The sequence below is a fragment of the Leptosomus discolor genome, chromosome 1, assembly GCF_034619465.1.
Source record: "Leptosomus discolor isolate bLepDis1 chromosome 1, bLepDis1.hap2, whole genome shotgun sequence".
In the NCBI taxonomy this organism is placed as follows: domain Eukaryota; kingdom Metazoa; phylum Chordata; class Aves; order Leptosomiformes; family Leptosomidae; genus Leptosomus; species Leptosomus discolor.
In genome coordinates this window covers 30,746,884-30,762,336 of record NC_141391.1, presented here as the reverse complement: position 1 = coordinate 30,762,336, position 15,453 = coordinate 30,746,884, and the positions used below count along the sequence as shown (strand labels likewise).

The window sequence follows — 15,453 nt, the reverse complement described above, 5'->3', positions numbered from 1 at the left end:
TATGGCACTAATGAAAATGTAAAATGAAGGTATATAATAGCTTTGGTTCTTGTGATAATTTATTATGTAGCTATCTATCTAAGCATACATATAAATTAATTTGACGTTACTATTAACAGTGAACAGCATAACACTAGGCAGTGTATTTGTTCTGTTTATAATATTTTTAATGTATTACAGGTCATTGCCTATAACTCAGAAGGGAAAAGCAGTCCAAGTGAAACAGTAGAATACATTACTTGCCCAGACAAGCCTGGGGTACCTTCGAAACCTGCAGTGAAAGGAAAAATTCACGCACAGAGTTTTAAAATAACCTGGGGTAAGATTGTTGGCCAGCTCTGTTTAGAGTATGTCCTCTGTATTTTATATATGTATAAATGTATTGCATAAATATATTTGTATATAGGCCAGATTTTACTTCATTTCAGTAACACTTCAGTCAGCTAAGCCATTATGATCCATTTTCGTGGAACTAAGAGAAGAATAGTGATTCAGAATACTTAGGGTGGCAGAATAATAGTGTAATTATGTGGAAAGAATAATATACAAATTGTTAATACGGACTGTTACTGCAGGGGACTACGATAATTTAAAAACAGTAGTGTTAATGCGTGTACTAAGAAGTTCTGTTTCTCTGGCACAAAAAGTAGATGCCATGAAATTCTGGGTTTTATCAAAAGAGAAGATAAAAGTTCAACCTATCTCTTCAAAGTGTTTGGTTTTGGTAGATGAATGTTTTTATTTGCTAAGGATGTTGAGAAACTTTTCCTTAGGCTCAGATGTTTTTTACCTTATGCTGTGACATAGGAGAAGGTGAAGCAGTACTGCATGATGCAGTAGTTTAGCAGAAAACAAAACAGTTAAAAGGTTTTATTTATTGTCACAGGTAATTAAACTTCCTACTATTTCTCCTTAATTCTTTTGTATTAATAGTAAGCAAGCTACTTGTAGAGTATAAATAGTACTCAGCAAGTCCACTCTTTCATCTTCCCAGAGTGCTTTGCTACATCAGAGCCTGGTACTTGATCTTGTGTGGATGATACAATGTATGAAGTTAGTAGAAATACTTAATTTGTAAATCTAAAACTATCTAAAATATCTATTTATATAAAAAACCTTTAATAGTCATTACTTTGAACAGTAATACTCTCTTTTTTTGTTTTTGATGAGTGATAAGTAATGTGATAATTTTATTTTTCGTTTGGAGTAATTTGTTACCTTCCAACCAGAAAAGTGCCACGTGCCATATGATAAATCTCGTTTTATTTAGCAGATGTGACACGATATGTAACCCTTCCCTAAGAGCCAACACCATTTTGGCCAGCACATACATGATGTAATGTTATGGCAGCAGTACCCTTCTGTATTAAAGTACCATGCTGTCCTTATATTTGTCCAAAATGCTGGGTTTTCCACACTATTTTAATTCTGCTGTTCTCCAAGTCAGCTCTGAGTAGGATTATATGTCACACAGGTCTGTAGGTTCATATCTTATACATGAATATTGTACCAGTTGCACTCAATTTCTAGTGATATATTAAAAATTTAAGAGATTAAGTTTTCAGTGTAGGACTCCTGACTTTTATTCTCTCCCAAAATACTTGGGTTTTTTAAATGCTGTCCTTAAATCATTTTGAAATATTCTTGTTTGCAAATCAATACGATAATCTTTTCCTATCTGTAGTCCAAATTACAGGACCATTAGGATGTATGTTCCTAAAACCATAATCAGGCAGCCTTCCATGGCACTTGAGACTGAGATCTTTGCTGGCATCTCCCAGGTGCCTGATTCACTTGCCTCTCTTCATCTGTGGAGTATACAGTAGGGTTGTGAGCTGGCAGCTTTGCACAGTGGAGAATTTGAGTGGTTCGCAGGTGTCCTGAACAAGAATGCTATGGCTGGCTAGGGTGCTCTATCTAACTAAGCACCCGCAGTCAGCTGTTGATTTTGCCGTTTGTAATTCGCTACAAAACCATTTAATTTGCCTCAGTTAGAATATTGCGTTTTTTTTATAGATCCACCAAAAGACAGCGGAGGAGCAGCAATAAATACGTATGTTGTGGAAATGTCTGAAGGCTTAAATGGTAAGTATTAGGAGCATGTGTTGCCTGTGTTCTTTTTTCTGCATCTGTTTCCCTGTGGGAAGAGAAGAATGTGTATTATAATAAGGAAAGTTACTGCAAGGGACTGCCGTTTAAAAAAAAAAAAGGGATGGTGATGCTTGTATACAAGAGGTTCTTTTCCTCTGGCTTAGAAAGAAGATGCCACGAAACTCTTGTGTTGAAAGAGATGCTTCATGTTTAACTTATTAATGAGGTGTATTCTGTTTCAGAAATGAAATTACTCATTTCAGACATTTTAGGGCAAAAAGACAGGGGCATGTAGCTTTGCTGGAAGTGTGACAGGTGAAAGAACAACTAGTGCTCCATTTATCGCTATTAAAGGAGAATAGCGATGCAGTTGGGATAGCTGTTTTTGCTGTTTGCTTTTCTGTCCTTCCATACAGAAGGGAAACTAACAATATTTCTAAACTGGGCATAAAGCTACCCAGCTAAATTATTTAAAAATCTAGACCTCTTAAGTAACCTTATTAAACACAGTCACGTTGAGAATGAGTGTTTGTACTTCTCCAGTGCTGTGCCAGATCAAGACAGCGCACTGTCCCCAGATTGTAATGGCAGCCCTGTGAGGGGTCTCAGCTGTGGCTACTTCGATAGTCTATCTCTTTCCTTACTCCATCACATGTCCACATTAAGTCATTTTTGATTGATTTACCCAAGCCTTTCATGCAGATTTAGTGAGCCGTGCATTACATTTCATTCCCAGTCCTCCAAATTCTGTGATGTATTGAGTTGTTGGAGATTTAATTAGAAGTCCCCAGATTCCCTTCTTAATCTCTGATTTAAGAATCTGGCTGAATAGCAAAGAATGAAATCAGTATTTCAGATGGTGCTGGGCCATTCAGGAATACAGGAACAAGCTTTATCAATTGTTAATTGTGGTTACAGTCTGCGAAATGAATGTTGTAATTAAAAGTTTCTTTTCCATGGAAAATTTTGGGGTTGTATCTTTCATATTTATTTGGTTATTATGTTTGAATGTGCTTGCAGGCCCAGCAGTAACTCCTTCATTAAAAGTAAATTCTGTCCTAGTTAGTGTGAATACCAAATAAGGAAGGTGTTTCACTTCTTCAGCAGATCTGCACAAATTTTACCTGGGAAACTCTCTTCATGAAATGATTGGAGCTTTTTACAGGAAACTCAAAGCAAGCCTTAAATTTTTTTGATAAATACCGGGCACACACTTGTTTAGTAAAGCTAGGATAGCTGCTGTGGCTGGTACTGAAGTGTGGCAAATACACCTTGGTTCATCGCACACATATTCCTAACCTTTCAGGAAACAAATGGGACACAATATACAGCGGAGCTGCTAGAGAACATGTGTGTGACCGACTAAATCCTGGCTGTTCCTATCGCTTACGTGTATATTGCGTTGGGGAAGGAGGACAAAGCACGGTAATACGAGCTAATATTTTTATTGAATAAAATTTCTCTGTCTTTAAGAAATTCTGGTCCAGTGGTTAATAAGCAAAAACCATACAGAATTGCCTAACGAAATAGCCATAATTAGTACCTCAAAAAAGTATTGATGCACAGTGTTTCAAGTTTCTGCCCATCTCTTAAAGAAATATATATGAGTATTCTTTTCTGATATTATATTTTGTTTAAAGTGATTTTTCTTATTTACAGAAACAGATACTATGTCTTTTCCGGTGTGATATATTGATAGAATGTCCTTTCTTGAGGCTTAACCTAAGACAGCAGTGTAGATTTAATGTTTTCCATGTGGTCAGTGGAGTACCCAGTCTGAGCAGCCAAGTCAGCCCAGCAGGCAGTGGAGGACAGAGTGTTTCCTCAGGCTTCACAGGGTTGTGCTCTTCCCATTCTGTCTCAGCCACAATCAAAATGTTGCCCTGCTTTTCAGTATTTCCAAACAATTTGATGTGCCCTACTGCGCTCCCTCATATATACACATGACGTACACACTTGCGCTGTCACTTCTGTGGTGTAGTTCAGCCTCCGGTCCCAAAATGCCATGCTGTATTCGTCTCCCTTCTTCCCAGCAGCAAGTGTAGCAAAGCCAGCCCTGGCTCTTTCAGGCCTGAAAATCTTGAAGCCTTGGATTCTTGGTGTTTGCCATGTCTTCCCCAGCCCCGCTTTACTATATGAAATTCACATGTTCTTCCTCCACACAGAAAAGATAGCCTGGCCCACAGCCGCCTTGTCTTAAGAGTAAATCTGGACTCCTTCAGTGCTGGCTCAGCTGCAGTGCTTTCCCACTCACCACAGCTCAGCTTGCTGTTGTACAGGGGAAGGCAGTATGCTTCCCAGTCACCTAACCACAAGTGCATGTATGTCTTTGGAGAGTTTTGCTCTGCCAGCCTCCTTCCCCACAGCCCAACCCCATTAGTTTAGAATAAACATTATTTGAGTACCAAAGAGAAAATAACTTTCAGAAAGTCCTGATACTTTCTGAGTGTGTCAGAAATCAACAGAAGAATAGTAAAGAAAGATGTAATTAAACTTCCCTGTAGCTTGTCATGGACATATGCCTCCTTGGAAACATTCTGCTTTTAAGTAGGATCAGTTGTTCAGTGCAACAATACATTTCAAAGGCGCTGAAAAGCAGCAGAACTTGCAATCCACTCTTCCTGGAGCATATGTAGAAAGCAGTTGTGAAAAGAAGACTCTAAGGTGCATCTCTTTTGCAAGCTAAAAGGCTTGCCAACTTTGCCTTTGTTCTGTATCACACTGCAGCTCATAACCCTGCATTGCCTCTGACTCATTTCTGTCTGCATCCAGAATAATCGATGCCACCTGCAACGTTGTTATGCTATGTATTTTGCATGCACTTCAAATCAGAGGTGGAAGTTTGTTGCACATTAAGTGTTACTAAACAATGAAAAAGTTGCAGTCTCATTTTTAATCACTTCTGATTGACATTTCTGTCCACTTTTGCTTTCTGAGAGGTTCTTGCCCAGGAAGCATACAACCCTTAGAGTAAGGTTTTAGAAATCATTAAACTGCAGTCAATGGAAAAGAGAATGAGTTTAGGTTGAATGAGTCATATTTCAAGCACCTGTACTAGGTTTGTGCTGATAATTAACCACTGTTTTTAATTCTACCCCTTGTATGTGTATCAAAAGACAAAAGCAAAAGTTAATTTTGCATAATTTTGCGTTGTGTGTTTTATGTAGGTATCATGAGAAATACATACCATATCACTTAAGCATCTTGAAGCATTTGAAAATGTAGTTCAAAAAATAGAAGATCCTGTTTCTGGCTCAAGTATTTGCCCTTACTTGTGGCATAATTGATAGTGCTTGTTTTGGCCTAGACAACTTCGTTAATCTCTTTCCTTTGTAGGCATCTGATTCCTTACTGGTGCAGACACCAGCAGTGGTTCCTGGTCCATGCCAGCCTCCAAGGCTACAGGGTAGACCAAGAGCAAGAGAAATTCAGCTGCGCTGGGGTAATTCTGTTACAGCTATTAGTGAGTGTAAGGGATCCAAATGTGTTATGTGCTAAGATTCAATAAGCTTTTCTTTCTTTCTTATTTTTAGGACCGCCTCAGGTGGATGGTGGTTCACCCATTACCTGTTATGGTCTGGAGATGTTTCAGACAGAAACAGATGAACACAGAGAGGTTTACCAAGGCTCTGATGTTGAATGCACAGTAGGCAGCCTTCTTCCAGGGAGGATGTACAGCTTCAGACTGCGAGCAGCTAACAAGGCTGGGGTAAGGAGGTAGTCTGAAATGAAATGAGTTCCAGAGACTGCAATCACTATTAAGGATCTTCTCTTCTTTTAAAAGAAGCATTTAACAGTCATTTTAAAATGAGGATTTCCTAATGTAAAGTCATTTGATTCACATAGCTTATTGTTGTGTGGGAACAAACAGTTAAACATCAGTTTATAATAAAGGGGGCTTTAGACGAAAAGAAGAGAAAATAGCTAATTATGTCTTCTATCTGAATAATAGCATTGGGAAATGCTAAGTACTTGATCACAGCACTGTTGCGACTTTAATATTCTCATGTGAAGTAAAGGTAGTAAATTATTTTCTATATACAGCTTTGTAAATTGTTTGACCTTTATTTTACAGCTGTTGGTGTTCTAGAACACAATAATCAGTGCTTCTTGACTCTTTTTGTAATATTTAGTTTAACTTCTGAGTACATGTTCTATCAGATACAAGAATGTTTTCTCTATTTGGAGTATTATATGTGTTTAAATCGATTGTTGCTGTAGAACAAGCTTGCTTTAATTATGTGTCCAAAGTCCTGATTTAAAGACACAGAGGCAGGAGTGCTTGCATTTGTTCAATAGTGTTCTCATCGTAAAACTATCAGGACCGGTTGACACTGTTTGTGGAGAGGTCTGCAGCTTAAGGCTTTAAAGCACTGACACAACTTTTTATCCGCCCCCCGCAAAGAGTAGTTTATAGCTCAAGGATTTTTTGAATCCTGTATTTCTTTTAGATAGCTATAAATAGGCAGTTACAAATTGTGTTATATTACAGTGTGGCCATCGTGTAATTTCAAAATAAGGATTTGGATAGCACTTTCTTGTTTTGCCTGAGAGTTTGGAGTGTCAAATTTATTCTGATTACATTTGCTATAGAGAAGAAGAGTCTTGCAGCTATTCTGGAGAATAGTCAGATACTGAAATAAATCCTGAATCCACAGTCCACAAAGATTTCTTTTATAAGCAAGTAATACAAAGTTTCAGGCTGCTATTGTATGTCCCTACTATGGTAAACTGTTACTTAAAAAGCAGTAAATTTATTTTTACAATTTAGTTGTATCAATTCCCTTTTTAATAGTTTGGACCTTACTCGGAAAAATGTGAAATAACTACAGCACCTGGACCACCAGATCAGTGCAAGCCCCCTCAAGTGGCGTGCAGATCAGCTGCCTGTGCTCAGGTGTCGTGGGAGGTAAGAATGCCATGTTAAGTCTGTCTTAACAAGATTGTCTTCTACATTTTTAAGTTCAACTTCAAAAGCTTGAGACTGTATTTTAATCACATTTTTAAACACCTGATTACCCAGTGTTCGGTAGGTAAAACCTTAAAGTCATTCATCACACCGGTATATGACAGCTGTAAATTGGCAGCCTGCATGTCCTTGAGATCTTACTCTGTTCTTTTGTTTAAGAGTTTTGCCACAACTGCTGCAGCGCATTTCTGAGTGATGCAGGCTCTTCTTAAAATTTTTCTTTAATGTAGTTATCTTTCCTCAGAGCGAATATATCCACATAAGCCAATAGATTATTGTGCATTTGCTGTTTTAATAAGCTGATTTAATGTTATATAATTACAGTAATAATGTAGCAAGAGCCTCACAGACTTACCATAAACCCATAGTATTTAGGTATCTGATTAAAAAAATGCAATAGATAAAAATTAAGCTTGTAAAAAGGAAGATTCTATCAGGGAATACTGTTTAAACACAGCTTTTCAGTGGCTTGAGATGGAGTGAAGTACCTGAGTTACAGAACTGTACAGAAAAAAAAAAAAAAAAGGTTATTTTACCTGGAAGGTAGAGTTCATGCTTCCTACTGGGTATGTCAGAGGAGCTCTCCTTAAATGTCTACAAGGCAAAACCTTTTGAAGAACTCTCTTACAACGCTCAGGTAGGATTAATTTGACCAATGTTGTCTGCTTCGGAGAATCATGGAGTAATCAAGGTACGAGTGGCCCTCTAGATGTTGTCTTGTTCAGCCTTCTGTTCAAAGCAGAGCTAACTTCAGATTTAGGTCAGGTTTCTCAGGGTCTTGCCCAGTCGAGTTTTGCTTATCTCCAAGATGAAGATTCTACATCCTGGTGAAGCTATCTCTGGGCAAACTCTCTCATGCTGTAGAATTTTTTTGCTTTATGTGTAGTTGAAATATCCTTTAGTGCAAGTCGTGACTCTTGGCTCTTGTCTTACCACTGTGCCGCCTCCAAGAAGAATTTGACATCATCTTCTTTGTACCCTTCCAGTAAGTAATTTAAGGCAGGAGTAAGAGCTGCCCTTAGCCTTTTCATCTTGGTCTCAAATAAGCTTTGCCTTTTTGTTGTGTGTTGCACTCCCACTTCGTGGCCCTTCACTGGACTCACTCTGTTATGTCAATGTCAGTCATGTATTGGGGAGCCCAAGACAGGACACAGTACTGGAGATGCAGCCTCACAAGTGCTGAGTAGAGAGGAACCATTACTCCTTTTAGCCTTCTTGCTGCTCTTTTGCTAATACAGCCAGTATGTACTTTGCCTTCATCAGAGACACGTTGCTGGCTCACATTCAGCTTTCTCACCAGGACATACAGGTTCTTTTTTGGTAAACTTGCTTCTCAGCCTGTACTGTTCTATCCCAGGTCCAGGACTTTGAGCTTGCCTTTGTCTTAGTTGAGTTCCTGAAGTTTGTATCCGATCCTGCTTGTTGAAATTCCTCTAGTAGCCATATCCTTCAGCATATTATATGCTTCCTCCCAGTTGGTTGTCATCCCTGCACTTGTTGGCTTGGATTCCCCTACTTTGGTTAAAGTGAACTCCATTAGATCTACAGCAGCAACAGGAATAACACTGAGAAATTACTCCATCTTCACCAACAGCTGCACAGCCATCCACAGCTGCATCAGTTCTCTCACCAAACACATCTCATCATAAATGAGAGAAGGGAAAGGGAGTCCTTATCTATCTCAGCTCAGGAGCATCTAATGTTATCCTTTGAAATGCTGTTTGTATTCAGTCACTTAATCTTCACATAGCCTAATGCTGAAAGTAGCAAATGTTTCTTTCAAGAGAAAGGTAAAGAAAAAGCCGTGCTTTGGAGCAATTATTATCTGCGCCTCGATGTGATTACTGTCTTGGAATATTTAATCTAAAACAGCAGAACCATTTTTCTTCTGTTTCCTTCATGATCTAAGAAATTTTTTGTTGATGGGTGGCGGGGGTTGGCTTTTTGGTTGGCTTGTTCTTTATTACTTCATTGACTGCTGATATCTTTCCATAGTTTCATGTCTTAGTCCAGGCACTGGTACATGTGATTTTACCATACTTCAAATTACTCCTTCTAAGGAGTATTAAGACCATTCAACTCCCAAAATTGGGAAACTAAGTTTGGATTCCTAGAGCAGGTAGCGAGGAAAAACAGGCCACTCAAGCAGGCATTTCAGTCCAGGTCTGTGTTGTTGCTTAGGTGTCTCTCCCAGTTGCTTCACAACTCTGTCTTGGGAAAAGACAGAGTGCACCATCTTCTGCTTCCCACTACGCTCACAGCCTAGTTTCCTTGCACAAAATCCGTGATGTGCTCTGAAGGAGGAGTCCTTTAATCTGTAAGGTGAAGGCACTAGCACCAGTGTGCTTTTGCATATTGTCATCCCTGCATTATAGACGCAGTCAGTGAAAACTCTACGCACCCTAAATCACCCTCTCATGATGACCATCTTTGCCATTGACTGTTCAGGCTCCTAAGCCAAACCCTGCATGCTAAATGATCTCTGTATTTAAGCAACCAAAATCACAGCTACTCTGTACAGAGTAGTCTCTGCAACAGTAAATAGTGTTTTTAAAGCATAGGTGACCCAAGGCCAGTGATGCATTCTGATTTATTTATATTGTACTAAATGAAAAGTCAGCAAACAAATGGGAGGGTAACATTCCTGTGAAAAAAAAGACATAGATATGGTGAGTTTGGTTGATTTTTAATTTTAATTTTTTTTTTTTTTCAGTCAATGAATTTAACTTCTGACTGTTTATATCCATTTTAAAGGTTCCAGTGAGTAACGGAGCTGACGTCACAGAGTATCGACTGGAGTGGGGTGGTGTGGAAGGATGCATGCAGATCTCCTATTGTGGGCCTGGGCTCAACTGTGAAATGAAAGGGCTTTTGCCTGCCACTATATACTATTGCAGGGTTCAGGTAAAGACATAAAACTACTGTTAGTGAAATCTGGAAATGGGAATTGACCCTGCTGTAAAAACATGGTCTACTTTGCATTTGCAGGCAGTGAATGTTGCAGGTGCAGGCCCTTTCAGTGAAGTAGTGGCATGTATGACTCCAGCCTCCGTACCTGCAGTTGTGACTTGTCTTCGGGGACTAAGTGAAGATGAAGTTGAAAGTCCACACTATTCTCCTTCCACATGCCTTGCTATAAGCTGGGAAAAACCTTGTGACCATGGATCTGAAATCCTTGGCTACAGCATAGACTTTGGAGATAAGCAGCCAGTAACAGTTGGGAAGGTTCTGACCTATTTTCTAGATGGCTTGCAGCCAGATACTACCTACAGGTATGCCATGCACAGCTACTTGACAGCCTATTGCTTCTTCCACAGGCGCAGATCCTTTATTTGCTCATTTCCTTGTGGTTTTTTATTCTCTGCGTTACTCTCAGAGGAGCATTAGCTCCCCTAGCCATGGAGCAAAAGAAGCTTTGTAATGATGATCATCATAAATAGATGAGCTGTGCTGGTTTTGTTTTCTCTCAAGAACAATTTATGTTAGTATGTTTATTGTGGTATTGTTGGATCTGTCTGGTTAATGTGTCAGTTTAACTGTATTCAGATTACAGATTCAGATTCATAACTGTTTTTTTTGGACTGGTTGCTTCATAGATAGATGCCCTCTAATCTGTTTGACAAGTTAAAATCCATCCAAGGAAGGACCACGTCCAGTCTCTCTTGACTGGATTGTCTGATGTAATGACAGCACGTCCCAACTTGCGATGCCTTTTCTGCAGAAATAGCAAGTATTTGGGTGGCAGTCAGCATGAAGAATATCAGTTTGAAAATCTGTCCATCAATTTTAAATCTCTTTTGAAGAATTGTAGTTGCTAAAATCATCCCTTATGTTTGGCCTAAGAGTTACTGAAAAGTAAAAATGTAAAAATCAATAATTCTGCTTGGAACGCACTCTACATTCCTGTTACAAAAACACGTCCTTAATGTTAAAAGAGAAAGTCCCACTGAAGTCAGAATTTAAGCCCACACTGATTTCAGTATAGTTAGGGTATCATCTGACTACGCAGTTTCCTGAATCCTTAAAGATTTGGTTTTACTTTTTTAATGCTGTACCTGAGAGTACAATGTTTCTATGTGCCTTATAAGTATTTAACAATAATGCTTGTAATTTGAAGAGCTGTTGCTCTCTGTGTCAACAAACTGGAAAAGAGAGAAGTTTCTATTGCAGAGGTACTTCTGTACTTGTACCCACAAAAGCGCTTTTATAGAACACGCTGTCAACGCTTTGTGCAAATGAAAAATGGCATATATTAACTTTAGTTCTGTGCTATAATAAATTAGCATAATGTTAAATATTACTGTAGTAAAAAAGAAACATTTATTCATGAGTCTGCACACACATTTGCGTTTCAGTATTTTGAAATTGTGGGGTTGATTGTTTCAGCATTTAATTATTGTGACTACTTTTTTCCAGTTACCTAGATACTGGTTTAGACAGGCAAATGTTAGTCTGCAAAACGAGACTAGACGCACTTTGCTTTCGGTGGCTGTCTGTGAGATACACAAAGAGCCTCAGATTTCTCTGTTTTCTGCTTTTTCCTTTTTTGAAATAAATTTCTTGGCTAATTCTTCTAATTCTTACTTGTAAAACTAAAGCCAGCATTATTTTCCATGGAGTATCAGAAAAAAAAAAAAAATGAACCCTAAACTTCAAGTTCTATGAACCCCTCAGCCGTGAGTCCTTTGGTGACTTCTAGTTCCCCTTCCCCCTTTCCAAACAGACCCAAAATGTCTTGTGTTTGCAGGCGCCCAGAGATGTGTTAGCAGTGAAAACAGCGAGAGAGGTGCCTGGGCACCGTGGCTTTATTTTCACATGAAACCGGATGTGTTTCAAAAAGCCCATAAAACTTTCCTATGGTCATCCTTGAACTCACCTGATACAATAGCCAAAGAGATGGATTCACCTCTCTTCAGGGTGGGGTTTTTTAGCCTCCCTCATCTCCCCAGTGTGGCTATCAAAAATTTTGGTACAGGGCCTGCGGGGTGAGGAAGATGGGCCACTCTTGAAGTAGCTGATAGAGCTTTTGCATCTCTTCACTAATGTGGACGATGCCAATACGCTAACATACTTTTATTTTTAATCAATCCAGCCCTTAAAATGTGGCAAGGAAAGTGACACTCCTGCATATTCATGACAGTCTGTCAAAGCGTATTATTGATAAAAGTCTCCATTGCAGACAGTACCATCTGTTTTGGTACCATTGTTCTCTGTTGAATGTGAATGGTGGAGATGACCCGTTATTTCTTAGAATCTAATTTCAAGTTAATTTATTCTTTCTTTTTTCTTTTTTCAAATACTAGAGTACGAATTCAAGCCCTAAACAGTCTTGGAGCAGGTCCTTTCAGCCACACCATAAAACTGAAAACAAAGCCTCTCCCACCAGATCCACCTCGCCTGGAATGTGCTGCCTACAGTTCTCAGACTCTCAAGCTGAAGTGGGGAGAGGGAACTGCAAAAGCATTAACTGACTCCATTCAGTACCACCTTCAAATGGAGGATAAGAACGGAAGGTTGGTTTTGGCATCGCTTTAATCTGCCCTGTATCGCTGTGGTCTGATGCTTGGGGGGGGATGGCAGCAGAGGGCAAAATTCCGTCTGCTTTGCTGAATTTACAACAGACGTAAGAGGTCATCTCGTCTGGCAAGGCAAGAAGGGCTCTAGTGTTCTGTGCTGGGAACTACAACGTTAAAAACTTCATAGGTTTTTATTTACAGTTCAGTATGAAGCGTTCAATGAAATGTTTCATACCAGCGCACTTTTCTCTCGCGCACATTTGTTAAGTATTTTGTCAAAGTATCAAGTCTAATCAATCAGTCTTGTGAATTTTACGTACTTGATATTAGAAGGGGTGAATTCTTTACTCTGTTGTCTTTATATACCATTATTTTTAGTGTAATATAAACTCATATAGTATAAATTATTATTTTAAGGGATCCCTTCTCTCTGGTTAAATTGGAATGCAAGCTGAGATGGTACAGCAAGTACCCTTGCCTAAGTGGTAAAATGAACAGTACTGCTACACTGCGTACCATGTTTGAATCTCTGAGTAGCTTTAGCTTGACAGTGGGGCAAAATAGATCTGCTAGGCGAAATTGCTCTTCTGTAAGGAGGAAAAGAAATTAGACTTTTAACTGGAAAGAAGTTCATTGCCATTACCAAAGAGTAGGTCATGTGCAGGTACCAGCTGTTTTAAATTTAAAAGAAAGGAAAAAGTTGAAGTGGGTGATAACCCCTGCAGAAAGAGACAAACTTGTGCTGTGCCCTGGGGATACCAAAACTGAAAATCAAATGAGAGCTGCCGAGATCAGTCTGTGTAAGAATTACAACATGAAGGAGAGTGGCCAGTCTACAGAGCTCTCAGAATGGGATTGTGTGTGCGCTGCGAGAGTGACTCTGGCCTCTGGTGCAGATCTGCGTGAGCTTCAGTCGTCCATCTCTGACAGTGCTGTACAAGAGCAGGTGGATCCGTGACCCTTTCTTAGGTGTGGTGAGGGAGAGTTGCAAAGGAGCAAAAAGCTAAAATCTGGTTACCTAATTTTGAAAAGCTGAAGATGTTAGGGGAGTGGATGGCCAAAAAAAAAAGGCAGTGTATGCAGCTCATTGAGAGAGGGCACTGCAATCCTTTCCCCTTGTTCCAAGTGCAGCAGGGTTTCTGAAAACGCTTAGGATCATTTTTGCCAAGAGGCAATCTGCAGCACCCTTTGTGTAAAAGAGATTTTTATTTCAAAGACATGAGAAATAAAAACTTGGCCCTGGAAAATGACCTTATTGTTTTCTAATAATGCCAAAACACTGTTTAACTGTGAAATAAATATTTCTGGGCTTCTCGTTAGATTCTGGGAAATTATGGGAATAGATTTCAAGGCAATACTGCAGCTACTTGGAAATCCTTTTCTGTGTTTAAAGCAAGCTACTCTTCCCATTTTCAGGTTTGTATCCTTATACAGAGGACCGTGTCATACGTACAAAGTACAAAGACTCAGTGAGTCAACATCATACAAATTTTGTATTCAGGCATGTAATGAAGCTGGAGAAGGTCCCCTTTCTCAAGAATATGTTTTCACTACTCCCAAATCTGTTCCAGCTGCCTTGAAAGGTAAAGGTGCTTCTTCCATTTGGGCGGCGGGAGGATGGCAAGTTGGTTTTGGTATTGTGTCGTATTTGGGGTATTTAGAATGCTGAGCCAAAGTGCTGGTAGGGATAGTGAGGGAATGCTCCTTTCATGTGATTGCCTGAAGCCTAAAATATTTTGTCCAAAAATGAGACACTTGGGGTTTATGCATTCTTTGACATAAGAATCCTTGCTTACCAGGAGGGAGTGGCCAGGCTGTTAGAGGAATTTGAAGTGAAAATTCTTCCTAGCATGTTTAGAATAATTTTAAGTGTAGCAGCCTTTTTTTTTCTTTTTTTTTCTTTTTTTTTCTTTTTTTTTGCATAAGATGCAGTCACCAAATTTTATTTGCTTTCTCTTGAATGATATCTAAACTAGCAATAGAGGCCTATGTGAATTGTTAGTTGTTGTTCCAGAAAACGTTGTAGGAAGAACACGTTTGAGTCTGAATCTTTTCATTCGGAAAATGTATTCAGTAGAATTCAGAAAAATTCAATAGAAGACAGAATTTTACAAGTCGTTAGACCATAACGTTAAGCGATGGGGAAAGCAGAGCTAGCTGTCGCTTTTGTGCTCTCTTCCTTCAGCACCAAGAATAGAGAGACTAAACGATCACACTTGCGAAATCACGTGGGAGGTTCTGCAGCCCATGAAGGGTGATCCAGTTATCTACTGTCTTCAGGTCATGGTGGGCAAAGACTCGGAGTTCAAACAGGTTTGATGTGTTTAAGTTGTTGTATTTTTCTTCAATTAGTATTTGTGATAACTAGTTCAGAGGAAAGATTATGGTGTTCCAGTATGTTTTTAGTCACCATGCTAAATAATATAAGGTAGTATCTCCTAAAACCATTGTCACAGGGAAAAGAGATTTAAAACCTAATAGCTCAGTACCTACTGATACACCTGTAAACAGAAAATGGCACCACGTGGGATTTCGTTGGCTTTTACAGGACCTTTACGTAGCTGCAAATTAATTAATTTGAGAAAGCAGCACTTAGATTTCACTGAATTAGGCACTCCATGCTGAAGAGTTGTGAACTCATGTTACCCAGCCAACGGAGAGACCCTTGGAGAACACCCTAAGAAGACATCTGTGTCTTGGGATCTGGTGAAATGAGTTTAGTTGGCGTGTACTCATCGTGCCGTAAAAGCACCGGTAGTTCTTTTCCTGTGTTTCGCCAAAAGGACTGGAGACTCACCTGGCGTTTAAATTGCATTTGTGAGCCTTTTGTCCATTTTTCTCTGCATGGGTGAAAACCCTGGTGAGGAGTCATCATTT

At 39.3% G+C, this 15,453-nt stretch overlaps 1 protein-coding gene across 1 annotated transcript in view; it reads left to right on the top strand.

The window, feature by feature from the left end:
* The window catches only part of FNDC3A (fibronectin type III domain containing 3A), a 120,395-nt gene that overhangs the window by 102,343 nt on the left and 2,599 nt on the right, over positions 1-15,453 (top strand). The window contains exons 15-25 of the mRNA XM_086476499.1: positions 181-319; positions 2,017-2,085; positions 3,398-3,516; positions 5,428-5,533; positions 5,625-5,800; positions 6,887-7,000; positions 9,815-9,964; positions 10,049-10,332; positions 12,364-12,573; positions 13,993-14,159; positions 14,762-14,889. Of these exons, the coding sequence (XP_086332625.1) occupies positions 181-319; positions 2,017-2,085; positions 3,398-3,516; positions 5,428-5,533; positions 5,625-5,800; positions 6,887-7,000; positions 9,815-9,964; positions 10,049-10,332; positions 12,364-12,573; positions 13,993-14,159; positions 14,762-14,889 (1,662 nt within the window). The remainder of the gene's footprint in view (positions 1-180; positions 320-2,016; positions 2,086-3,397; positions 3,517-5,427; positions 5,534-5,624; positions 5,801-6,886; positions 7,001-9,814; positions 9,965-10,048; positions 10,333-12,363; positions 12,574-13,992; positions 14,160-14,761; positions 14,890-15,453) is intronic.